Source organism: Podarcis muralis, chromosome 2, assembly GCF_964188315.1.
Source record: "Podarcis muralis chromosome 2, rPodMur119.hap1.1, whole genome shotgun sequence".
Classification (NCBI taxonomy): Eukaryota; Metazoa; Chordata; class Lepidosauria; order Squamata; family Lacertidae; genus Podarcis; species Podarcis muralis.
Window position 1 is genome coordinate 11,219,065 of NC_135656.1, and position 12,077 is coordinate 11,231,141.

The 12,077-nt window shown below is 49.3% G+C and overlaps 1 protein-coding gene and 1 long non-coding RNA gene across 8 annotated transcripts in view; one reads left to right on the forward strand and one right to left on the reverse strand.

Annotated features, from left to right (window-relative positions):
* LOC114586183 (uncharacterized) overlaps positions 1–5,825 on the forward strand; it is a 98,585-nt gene extending 92,760 nt beyond the window's left edge. Inside the window, exon 4 of the long non-coding RNA XR_003704074.2 lies at positions 2,419–5,825. This is a non-coding gene — a long non-coding RNA (uncharacterized LOC114586183). The remainder of the gene's footprint in view (positions 1–2,418) is intronic.
* The window catches only part of ZNF385A (zinc finger protein 385A), a 199,603-nt gene that overhangs the window by 65,235 nt on the left and 122,291 nt on the right, over positions 1–12,077 (reverse strand). Inside the window, exon 1 of one of the 7 annotated variants that reach the window (XM_028709224.2) lies at positions 3,223–3,252. The exons of the other annotated variants lie outside the window; for them this stretch is intronic. Coding sequence (XP_028565057.2) covers positions 3,223–3,237 — 15 coding nt within the window. The 5' untranslated portion in view covers positions 3,238–3,252. Of the gene's footprint in view, positions 1–3,222; positions 3,253–12,077 lie in introns of those variants that run through there. 7 annotated transcript variants of the gene reach the window in all.

Sequence of the window (12,077 nt, forward strand, 5' to 3'; positions counted from 1 at the left end):
TTAGTTGAATGCCTTTATGGTCACCCTGTGCCAAAGCAATGATATGAGGCCGTAGGTCAGATTTCTAGGGCAGTTTTCAATGAAAAATGGGCAACTGCCAAACTGTAGCGGGAGGGAGTCCTCGCCTGTTCCATCAGTTACAACTCCAGATGTTGTTGAACTCTAAGACCCATCAGCCATAGTCATGATGCAAGTGGCAGGGATGTTCAGTCACAATCCAGCAACATCTGAAGGGCTACAAATTTCCCACATCTGAGCTACATAAACAATTATTTTGGACTGGATTTAAAGCTCTCATGGATTACCTGTTCTGTGAAGATGTTATAGTATACAGCAAGAAACCCCTACAGCAGTGATGGCCAAACTTGGCCATCCAGCTATTTTTGGGACTACAATTCCCATCATCCCTGACCACTGGTCCTGTTAGCTAGGGATGATGGGAGGTGTAGTCCCAAAATAGCTGGAGGGCCAGGTTTGGCCATCACTGCCCTACGGGATGCGACAAAAGCATCTTCAATTGCCTTCAGAGCAATTTGGGGTGAGTAAGAGTATTCATCTAAACTTTAAGTGACGCAATGAAAGTCTTGTGGCATCTTAAATACTAGCAATACTTATTTTGACAGCAGCTTCCACAGACTGGAGTCCACACTTCATCATTCTGCATCTGCTGAAGTCCACAAAAGCTGATGTCATTGTAAATTAGTTTGTCTTTAAGGTGCCACCATACCGTTGGTTTGTGCTGCAACGGATTAGCACAGTTGACCTTCTGGTAGCCGTTTGAAGGGGTGGCAATTAAAAGGGTTTACAGTCTGCTTTTACAGCCCAAGCCAGCATGGCCAACGGTCAGGGATGATGGAACTTGTAGTCCAGCAATACCTGGAGGACATTAGGTTGGGGAAGGCTGCTTTAGGAAGAAGACATCACAACTTCAGGGCAAAAGGTTGGAAGGGATGAGCCAGCAGTTCTCATTGCTATGTCCTAACTGCAGAAAATGAAAGAAGCTGCTTCACATAGTTCTGGACTTTGGGGGAACTTTTTAAGAGATGGATGAGCAAGCTGCTGCTGCTCTCAGAGACAGCTTAAGAACTAAACAACCGTAGCTGTTGCACAGAGTTGGACTCTGTGGTTAGCATCTAAAAACAGGAGAGTTACGTTGCTTGGCAGCCATGACTTCTGACCTGAAAGGCTGACTTCTGGAGTGTCAGGTTCAATGCAGCCCAAGTGGCGCTTTAGTGCCAAGATAAGCAAGGGTATCTGGGTGGCACTGGCAAGCAGTGCTAAACGAATTAAGGGTTTCTATTATATGCAAGGGGGGGAATGGTTGATGCTCTTGCCACTCTAACGTACCTTTCCCACTTGGTGTTGAAGGATTTTCCTTTTGAGCTCTGTGGACTTCACCGAGTTGGGTTAAATTTAGATTTAGGTTGGGCTAGAACAGGGGTGGGGAGCCTTTTGACTCTTGCCTCCCATCAGCCCCCAGCCAGCATGGCCAATGGTCAGGGATGTTGCAAGTTGTGAATCTGGAGGGCCACACATGCCTGGTCCCTTAGAAACGTTCTTTTTAAATCTTAAAATGCTCAAGCTGTAACAGATTTTTATATCTACTGAAAAGAAGCCAGCCACAAAAACAAAAACAACCCCTCCCCTATCCCGGTCCTTCCAACAATGTCCCCGTATAGGGCAGAGCCTTGGAATAGTTGCAAGTCAGCAAGACAGGCTGCAACTGCAGGGTACAATGGTGTTTTTTCCCAACTGGGATGAGGTGGCAGGCTGCCTATCACAGCAGCACACTGAGCCAGGAAGGTCAGAGAGCTGAAACTCTGCACAACCCCTTTCCCTCCAAAAGCAAGTTTGCAAAGCTGCAATTGGCCTGGCCTGGCTGAGTTCTTCCTCCAGGATCTGCCTTGCTCCAAGGGCACTTCAAGCCTTATTATGTTCCCCACTGGGCTGCAACCACACAGAGCACTGCGAATGGGGAAACCAAGGCACAGCAGCTGCTCCTGGTTCCCCTGTGGCAGAAAAAGGGTTGGGATTCTGGAGTCACTTCTGCTGCCTGCTGCACACTTGTTTGACCCAACATACCTCCATCCCTGCATTGGCTCTGATAGTTAATCCCCTGACTCAAATAGAAGCCAACATGCAAGCACAGCATATGCTCAAAGTCGGGAACTGATTTCTCCAAAGCCCCATTTTGAGAAGGGAGACAGAGAGAGAGACAGAGCACACTAAAAGCCAAAACTTTCACCCCAACAACACAGGCCACCTTTAAATCCCATCACTGTGTAGGCTACTATCGCCCTCACCTACAGATTGCAAACAGGGGAGGATGGGGAGGCAAGGAATGTGAATTAATGGGAATTAACCAAAGGGAGCCCCTTACAGACTTTGTAACAGAGTTTACTTTTCTGTTTCATGCAGTTTGATCTCAGATTGCAGCCTGTCAAGAATGGAGAGGTAAAGGGTAAAGGGATCCCTGACCGTTAAGTCCAGTCGCGGATGACTCTGGGGTTGCGGCGCTCATCTCGCTTTACTGGCCGAGGGAGCCGGCGTACAGCTTCCGGGTCATGTGGCCAGCATGACTAAGCCGCTTCTGGCGAACCAGAGCAGCGCACGGCAACGCCGTTTATCTTCCCGCCGGAGCGGTACCTATTTATCTACTTGCACTTGACGTGCTTTCAAACTGCTAGGTTGGCAGGAGCAGGGACTGAGCAACAGGGATTCGAACCGCCAACCTTCTGATCGGCAAAATGGTTTAACCCACAGCACCACCAGCGTCTCCCAAGAACGAATAGGACATCATAGAATAATATACCACCACGACTATCACCAAGGAGCAATTGCAGGGAGAAAACGCAGGAATCTTGACACCCAGACTAGAATCTCCCCAACCATAAAAAGCCAACCTCTGAATATGAGTTATGAGGACTTGCTAGTGGGGCACTGCTGTTGGGCTCCCATCTGGCTTGCTTACCGTCTTCCCAAAGGCATCTAGCCGGCCACTGCGAGAACAGAACCCAGAACTCCTTGTCTGCTATTGGAGTAACACACCTCTCCTAGGAATGCAGAATGGATCTGGAGTTCTCTAAATATGCCCACCACCCTGCGTGAGCTCCGCTTCCGAATAGCCTTTTTAACTGCCCTGACACCCTTCCAGGCAGCTGAAACTGACCACACCACCCACCCTCTCTGTCCAACCATTCAGAAGATGCTCCGGTGCCCTACCTTCCATTCATCCATCTTCCTGCCTGCCCCCAAAATGTTTGCTCTCAAGCCAGGTTTGCAGTGCTGTACAAAGGACAGGCAGCTCAACCCAGGGGCATGAGCACAGGCGTCGGCTTCATTCAAACGCTGCTTTAGCAGGAGCCGGGCAAAGCGAGAGGCTCCTGTGAACTCGGGGATTTGGAACGGCCAGCACAATCAATTCGGCAGGGAGCAAAGCTAGCCTGGGGACAGTTCCCAGGGACTCCCGCCTGCTTCTCTTTGATACTCTGCTGTGAAAGCAAGTAGCATGTTCTCTTACTACACGTACACACACACACACACACACACACACACACACACACACACGCCTGGAGAGCTCCTCCCCAGAAGCAGCTGCATGCCCAAGAGCTTTTTGTTGTGAAAGAAGATTTTCCAGGCAGGGAAGCATGTCTCATTATTAGATGCCTTTGGGCTCCCCAAACTTTGCAAGATGATCCTAGGAGAGCTGGCAGCCAGCAATCTCCCGCCCCGCTCCTTCCCAAACCTCATCCCCTGTCATGACAAGCGAGCAAGCAAGGATGGCGATTGTCTCAGTCTGCCTGCGCTTGGCTGCAGGCAGCCTGCGGTATCTATTCTGGAGCACAGAGCTGGCACCCGCTGGGTGGGGATGTAACTACATCTTGTCATGACATCCAACAAGCAGAAACCCCGCGTTCAGCAGATAACAGCTCAAAATAATACCCAAGCCATAAATAGCCCCTGTGGTCTTAGCATCTGACCCTGTGGGCGGCCCAGGACAGGAGGTAAGGACTTTTTTTCTTTCTTTCACTTTTTCTTTTTCAAACCTTCCTGGACCGGAGAAAGGAACAGGCCCCTGGGGTGGTAAACCTGTGACTGAGCTGGGACACTTCAGAGCGCAGGTGAGGGCTCACGTGACGGAACGTCTCTTGCATTGGGAAAAAAATTAGTCCCGGCACACAGTAAATTAGCATGTCAGGGAAAAGGGGTGGCCGGATCCTGCTCCCTAGGATGCTGGTTTTCTATCATGCAGGTGTGTGGGTGTGTGTAGAGGAAATCAGTCATGTGAGCCTTTTCCTGTAGCTTGAAGTGGTGCAGCCCAGATATACATACAGTAGTTTGTACTAAGGTTGTGAGCTAAGTCACAGATGCACACCTCACTCCAGTCAACCTCAGGAATTGTGCCTCCCTCTTCAGGGAGAGGGGAGAGGTTCCACCACAAAGGTATTATATATGACACCCAAGCTCCTCTGTGTTCCCAAACCGCCACGTCTGCTTTTCCAAACATCATCCTTTGAGCATTCTCACACCAGTTTCACAACACGTCCCGCCTGAATACACAGTGTACCTTCTAGAACTAAAAGACTTGATGAAATGAGGAAGATAGTGTAAGGGAGGTTTTTTACAAAGACAGGATGGGGATGACAAAATAGTGCCATTCTGCAGCCTGGGAACTTGAATTCCCAGCTTCAAAGAGGAGCAAAACCCCGAAGGGCGCATCTATCGCAGAAAGAGGTTAATAGATTGGGAATTGAGAGTCTATTACTAGGTGAAGACCAGGGTTTGTGTTCTAAAAGCTTCTGGGTATTTACTGTGTATACCTAAGAGAAAGCAAGGGGGAGACAGGCTTAAAGCTGGTCGTCTCATTTTCAGTTTTGGGAGAGGTGTAGTACCCAGTGGGAACTAAGTTTCTGCAAACTTCTGAATGCCAAAATGCACTTCTACAATGGGAGGTGCACCTGAAAAGGTTTGCTTGGAATATAAGCAGGAGCAGGAACTACCCATCCTCAAAGGAGCTCACCCTCTTGTATTCCCGTCCAAGTCACTGTTGTGAGCTTGCCTTCCGGATGAAAAGTGCAGTGTCCAGAGCAGTGACTCATACAGAGAGCTGCAACATATAGTTTACTCTGAATGCGAAAAACTGCTGCAGTTCTAGCACAAGAGACCTGATCTCACCCTAAGCAGAGAAGCAACAGCATCCCAGCCCCTCTCAACAGAGGTTGACTCGGAGGAATAAGGTCAGAGCAACAGATCGTGCTGAGATGCAGCGGCAGCCTCCTCAATGCAGTTTTCATTCTCAAATAAATTTATCACTGGGCACAATTCGGGAATTACTAGATGTGGATGTGTCAAGAGAGCCAGGGCTCCTGGGAAGTATTGGGTGGGGCAAACCAGGATTCCTTGGTTCTGCCTTTAAATATGGAAAATATTTTGACATTTGACATCCTTCCGCAGGGCCTGCAAGATGGAGCTGTTCCGCCAGGCCTTTGGTCAGGGTTCAGTCTGACTCATTTTGTATAAGAACAAGCATGAAGGAGGTTTCCCAGCCTGCTCACAGGTCCTTATAATATCAGTGGAAACAGTTGGGTCCTGGCTAGTATTAACCGCTTTCAAGTTTAACCTGAGGATTGTCATTTGTCCAGTTTAAACTTTAACTTTAATTTATTTGAATTAATTTTTGGGATGCATTTTAATCGATTGCTTGTTTTTATGCATATTGTATTGTTTATATGATGTTAGCTGCTCTGAGCCCGGCTCCGGCCAGGGAGGGTGGGGTACAAATAAAAAATTATTATTATTATTATTATTATTATTATTATTATTATTATTATTATTGGAATCTACTGCTGGGAGGTAAGGCCTATCCTGGGAGCCAGACTCCCCTTGCCTTGGGAGATAACAAATACCTATCAGTGACTCTAGCATTACAAGGGTGAGATAAGGAAGGGAAGTCAAGACTCTTTGGCTCAATTATGCCATTCTTTCCAGGAGAAAATGAAACAGGGTCCATACAGGTTGTAGGGGTTAGAAGTCAAGTTACCTATCAGGTTTTTACTCCTGCCTCTAGACAGTGCCATTTTCTTTCTCTCTCTCCTCTCTCTGCTGCCTGGCCAGAGCATCATGAGATTGAACATTTTAAAATGCCAGGGATGAAAATGAACCAGAATTGGCAGGCCGTTGGGGGGAGGGGGGGGATCAAGCATCAATGAAGAATAGTGACAGGAAAGCCAGCTGCCAGCTGAAAGGCTCAGAAGAGGGGCAGGGAATGTGCGACAGTTCCTGGGAAAGGGGACGAGAGGGTGACAACAGGCCTGCAGGACAGGAGATCCAAGGCCCAGAGCAAAAGCTCCCAAAGCCATCCCCGCTAACCATGTCCCTGCTTCAGCATCCTGTGTGCAAAAGCACAATCGGAAGAAGACGGGGTTGTTCTTAGTAAGCAGGGCTGTTGGGGTCTCAGAGCTCATCAGCCACTAAGGCTGTGTACACGTTAACATCTTAAAATGCAGCTAGGTTGTTCTTTTTCTAAATCTGGTTGTGGAGGGGCTGCAATGCATCAAATCACACTATTTCATAAGAACCAATGGGATATAAAAGGATTGTGGCTAATGTCCTGCAGAGACTGCTTCCCAAACAAGCTGTGGGAGAGCTCGGGTTGGAGAGGGAACAGGAGAGCGTAAACAGCCTAAGTTGGATCATGGAGGTTGTAACCTAGAATCTGCACGTGTTCTGAGTACAGCACAACATTTTGATTATTGGCTGTTTGGCACAGACAGGCCATGACTAGGATTGAGCATAAAGGCACCTGTTTTGCTTTGGAAGCCAGGCACAAAATACTGCAGCTGAGGGATAAGGAGAGATAATTCACAAGAGCACCCACAGCCCAAATGCTTTGACTGGAGTCAGAGTCAAACTCAGAGACGTGTGGCTGCTACTATCCTCCCTGTTTCAAAAGATCTGCTGACGCTACCCTGCAAATACATTATCCAGGATTTAGTAGGACTTTTTGCGGGTGTATGCCACAACTCGTCACTGGTGCAATATTAGCGGTGGTTTTTATACTGGACCACCTACAAATTATTCTGCTTTATTGGTTGTTCCCTGATGCTTTCCTAAAGTTATTGCGTGTTTGCTGCCTGGAGCGGCATTTGCTCTGCGGTGCAACGGGGGGGGGGGGGGCAAAAGAAACCCGGATCATTAGTGGTATAGAAAGTTACAGGGTTTCCGCTGGATGTTACACAAGGTGCACTGATTGGAAAGAGAGCAGCATGTCCACCCTGAAACCTTTGCAGGCTCAAACAGTATTGAAAACAGAGGTGGGACGTATTACTGCCCCATACCGTCAGGAGGACAGATTATCATGAACACACAATAAAAATGACATGTGGAGGGGCCCTCGAACGCTGAAACTCCAGACTGCCACCAGTTATCTACAGAGGGGGGCAGTAGTGTATCCTGTGACAGAGGGCCAAGAGGCTCTTGGGCTGTAACCCCAAACCCTGGGAAGGCAGGGGACAGGGAACCTGGTTAGCTCAGCTGGTTAAAGCCTGGTGCTGATAATGCCAAGGTTGCAGGTTCGATCCCCGTGTGGGGTAGCTACATATTCCTGCATTGCAGGGGGTTGGACTAGATGATCCTCAGGCTCCCTTCCAACTCTACAATTCCATGATCCTCAGGAGGCTCTCCAAATGTTGCTGGACTGCAAAACTGGCCACTGGTCCACATCTGGAGGGCCACAAGTGCTTCAACCCAGGCTGAGACTAGATGAAAGAACCAGGGGGTGGCAAAACTGGGTCAAATGGATTTCAACAGATAACTAGCTACCCTTTCCTGCTCAGAAGGAAGCAATGCTACCTAGTGGGTAGAGCACCCCCCTGGTTTTTCCCCAAGGCAATGCTCCCCAAGGCAGTCCTTTTACCTGACTGTGGAGGGAGGAGAAATCCCAAGAGAAAATGGAGACTCCCCCCCCCCCCGGCTCTGCAGAGGGATGGTGATTAAATGGTGAGGAGGGGTTACGACACGGCTTCTCCCTCTTCCAAAGCATCCCTGCTTACAAAGTCTGCTCCCCGTCTAGGAAAGCAACGGCGGGAGGCAAAAGGCGGGGGAAACGGAGTGAACGCAAGCTGGGAGAGGAGAACCGACTCCGGAGTGCAGAGGCTGGCGGTGTTTTTGCATTTCCAGGGAAGCGGTGCCGCTGAATGGACCAGAGTGAGCGCAGTGGGGGTAGTAACTTATTCCGTAGCCCCCGCCGCCACCTACCTACCTCTAGAAGCCCCTCTCCCCCGCACTTCGGATCTCTCGCGCCGCAACCCGCCGCCCCCCCCCCCAGCCGCTTAATCCGGATCAGGGCAGGCGCCTCTCTTACCCCGTGCAGCTTCAGTGCGCGCTGCCCGCAGCGGCCGAATCCCCCGGCGCATCCCGCCAGCCAGCGGAGAGAGTGTGAGCCGGGCGCCCGCCTCCCTTCCCCGGCTGGGGAGGAGCGACCGAAGGGGACTCCCTCTTTCCCTCCCCCCACCCCGGGGCCGGACAAGCCCTGCCGCCCCGAGAGCCGGCGGGCGACGGGGGGGGGGGGGGGAGAATGGATGGGACCCCCGTCGCCCCGGCTAGAAGGGGGCGCCCTCGGGAATTCTCCCCTTCTCAATCTCCTTCCCTCGGAATCGCCAGGTGATCTATTAGCGATCTCCTCTTCCAACTCCACTAGGCAGGAACTGCTTTGAACCAAGCTCTCAGCCCCGGGACCCTATCTGCAGCGCTATGGAAGACAGGAGTGTTTCTAAGAGAGTGCAGAGTGCACTTCCGACCGCCCCGGGCACGGGGAAGCTCTGATCAAATGGGGTTAATAAAATCCTAAAGAATATCATCATCCCCAACCTTTATTACGGTCCAGAGACCCAACAAATCGTTACAAAGCAATACACAATTCATACAGCCTACCTCCAGGTTAAACAAGCATTTTGTTCAGAATATAGGGATCATTGGTTCTTGCAACCACCGATAAAAACTTTGCCACTGCTAATGTTCTAGCATTTGTTCGGTCTTCCAATAGGAACCTGACATAGTGAGCCTCTGATTTTCCCGGGAAAGGTACCAGCAAGGGTAATATCAGTTCAGCCCTGGCTTGCTCATATTTTGCATAGTGCAAAAAAATATGTTTTATGGAATCGCTGTCTTGAGCACACGAGCAAAGTCTGTCCTGGTAGGGAAATCCTAAAAAATAAGTAGCATTTGTGCCATGCAGAAAATATTCCGCAAGCAACTCTGCTCCTAGGACCCCTGCTCCAATACCCCAATCTCAGAAATATATGAGAAGCAGCCCAGGTATTAGAAACTCATCTCAATATTATAGCTGGGGAACAGTGGCTTAAATAAGACAGTGTAATGTTTTGAGATCCTTATTTTCTCAGCTCATATTCTTTTCTGCCCATCTGTAATCAGCCCCAGAGGCTATGTTGAGGGCCAGTACTTTGGCATTGTAACATGGGCAGTAACCGGAGGTCAATGAGCATGTACAGAGCGTTTTCCCTTCACCAGTGCCAGTGAGATCGAGGCTATATGCATCTACAATAAGTATGTCTCATTCAACTTCTGAGCAGGCATGCATAGCAGGCAGTGACTAGAAACAAAGCGGTGTGCTTGCCCCAAAACCTTTGCAGGTGCCAAGGATATTGAAAGCGGGATTGTGTGGAATTGCCCCCCCCCTCAATACCATCACAAGGACAAATCATAATGAATACACAATAAGAAGGGAATCTGGAAAGACCCTTACATATGGTTCTCAAGTTGTACCCTATCCATACAAGATATATTGTTAAATACAGTATAAATAATAAAAATGCATTCTCTAGGTTGGGACCCAGCAACCCTATTTAGAAAAGGTTCGCAGCCTTTGATGCTACCATGACTATCACCACTAGCAGTCAAGCACTTTTAGGTCCATTTTACAGATGCGGAACTGATCAGAACAGTAACATGCAAGATGGATGCTTCCAAGATTACGTAATCTTTACATGTGCACAGACTCGGGGGTACGAGAATGAAGTGTGCTTTCAGTTTCAACTTGTGGGGTGCTGGGGGAGGAAATGTGCCTCAGATATTAGAGTTGACAAGCAGTGGGGATTTGGAATTCCTAAAAGGACTGGCCCCGCGCAGATGAATTGCTTCCCTTCTCCTAGCTTGAGGAAAAGGAAAGACTGTGGAGATAAGAAAGAGTTTTTGGTTCCCAATTCCCCATCTGCAATCTGAAGAAGTATATGATCCATTAGCAGGTCTACTACCTCCACTGTTGTCTGCATGTAAAAGTCCAGACTTATTTCACATTAGGGGGAGAGAGAGAGAGAGAGAGAGAGAGAGAGAGAGAGAGAGAGAGACTGGGCATCTTTCTTTTAGCCGGAAAAATGCTTAAGGTATTTGTGCTACAAGGAGAGTTAAGTGACTTGAGTTAGCAAATCACTTTAAAAAAAGCGAAAACAATTCTAACCCTAAAGGAGGGAGAGAGAGAACCCTTTCAGTGTAAACATTTTCACCTGAATATGATTGGCAGGTGGGCTTCAAAGGATCATTGCACAAGCACCAATCATTTCACTGGAACCAGCTGTTGGAGCATTACTGAAAAGAGGAGCAGGCAACTCAGATGCAAAGCTGGGCAAGCCATGTGTGCTCTGCAACAGGTGCAACCAGAACAGGGTGACTGGAAGAAACCCAGCTCCTTACTGAATAAAAAGGTAAAGGTAAAGGTACCCCTGCCCGTACGGGCCAGTCGTGACCGACTCTAGGGTTGTGCGCTCATCTCACTCAAGAGGCCGGGAGCCAGCGCCATCCGAGGACACTTCCGCGGGGATTCGAACTGCCGACCTTACGATCAGCAAGTCCTAGGCACTGAGGTTTTACCCACAGCACCACCTTACTGAATATACACCCCAAAAAGTGTGGCAGGGAGGTGGAGGAGGAGAGGGCAGCCACAATCTTTGGTGTAAGAAGACGGCACATTGCGCACCAGAGAGAGGGAGGGAGGGAGAGATCCCCACCCCCACCCCGCTTTCTGTGAAATGTTGGGAGGATGTTTGCAGTCCTTGGGACAAGATACGTTTGTGACATGTGGCACTGTAGCAACAATCTCGTGAGTTATCTTCCATGCACCTAGGAGAGACACTTAATACGCATGGAACAGCTAATCCACACCACATCGGATCTGCATAAGCACAGCAGGCTCCTCCCCCTTCGCTGATATCTCATTACCGGGGATTTCACAAACATCCAAAGCTCCCAAAGGATTTCTTATCCCAAGTGAAGGCTGGGTGAGTGGGGGCCATAGAGCCACACTTTTCCAAACTGAGCAACTTCCCCGCTCCCTGCTGCCAAAACCTTTTAGCAGCATAAGCATTCTGTGTGTAGAAATTAAACAGGCGAAACTTATCCTGTCCCTTCTGATAGATGCCAGGAAGAGATTAACCTGGAGAATTTCTACCTTCTAGACAGCTGTTAAAGGCGCTGAAGCCCTGCCAGGAATAAAAATATCAATGAAAGTAATTTCACTCCGCAGGTGACCGGTGTGCAAGGCAGACAATGGGAGCCAATGGGCAGATCCATCCTCTCTGTTGGTACCTTGGAGTGTCTAAAACAGTGGTTCTTAAACTTGGGTCCCCAGTTGTTGTTGGACTAGAGCTCCCATCATCCCCAGTTTGAGAAAAAGGTAAAGGTAAAGGGACCCCTGACCATTAGGTCCAGTCGTGGCCGACTCTGGGGTTGCAGCGCTGATCTCGCTTTATTGGCCGAGGGAGCCAGCGTACAGCTTCCGGGTCATGTGGCCAGCATGACTAAGTCGCTTCTGGCGAACCAGAGCAGCGCAGGGAAACGCCGTTTACCTTCCTGCCGGAGCAGTACCTATTTATCTACTTGCACTTTGACATGCTTTCGAACTGCTAGGTTGGCAGGAGCAGGGACCGAGCAACGGGAGCTCACCCGTCGCGGGGATTTGAGCTGCTGACCTTCTGATCGGCAAGTCCTGGGCTCTGTGGCTTAACCCACAGTGCCACCCGTGTCCCTCCAGTTTGAGAAACACAGGTCTAAAAACATGGGTCTAA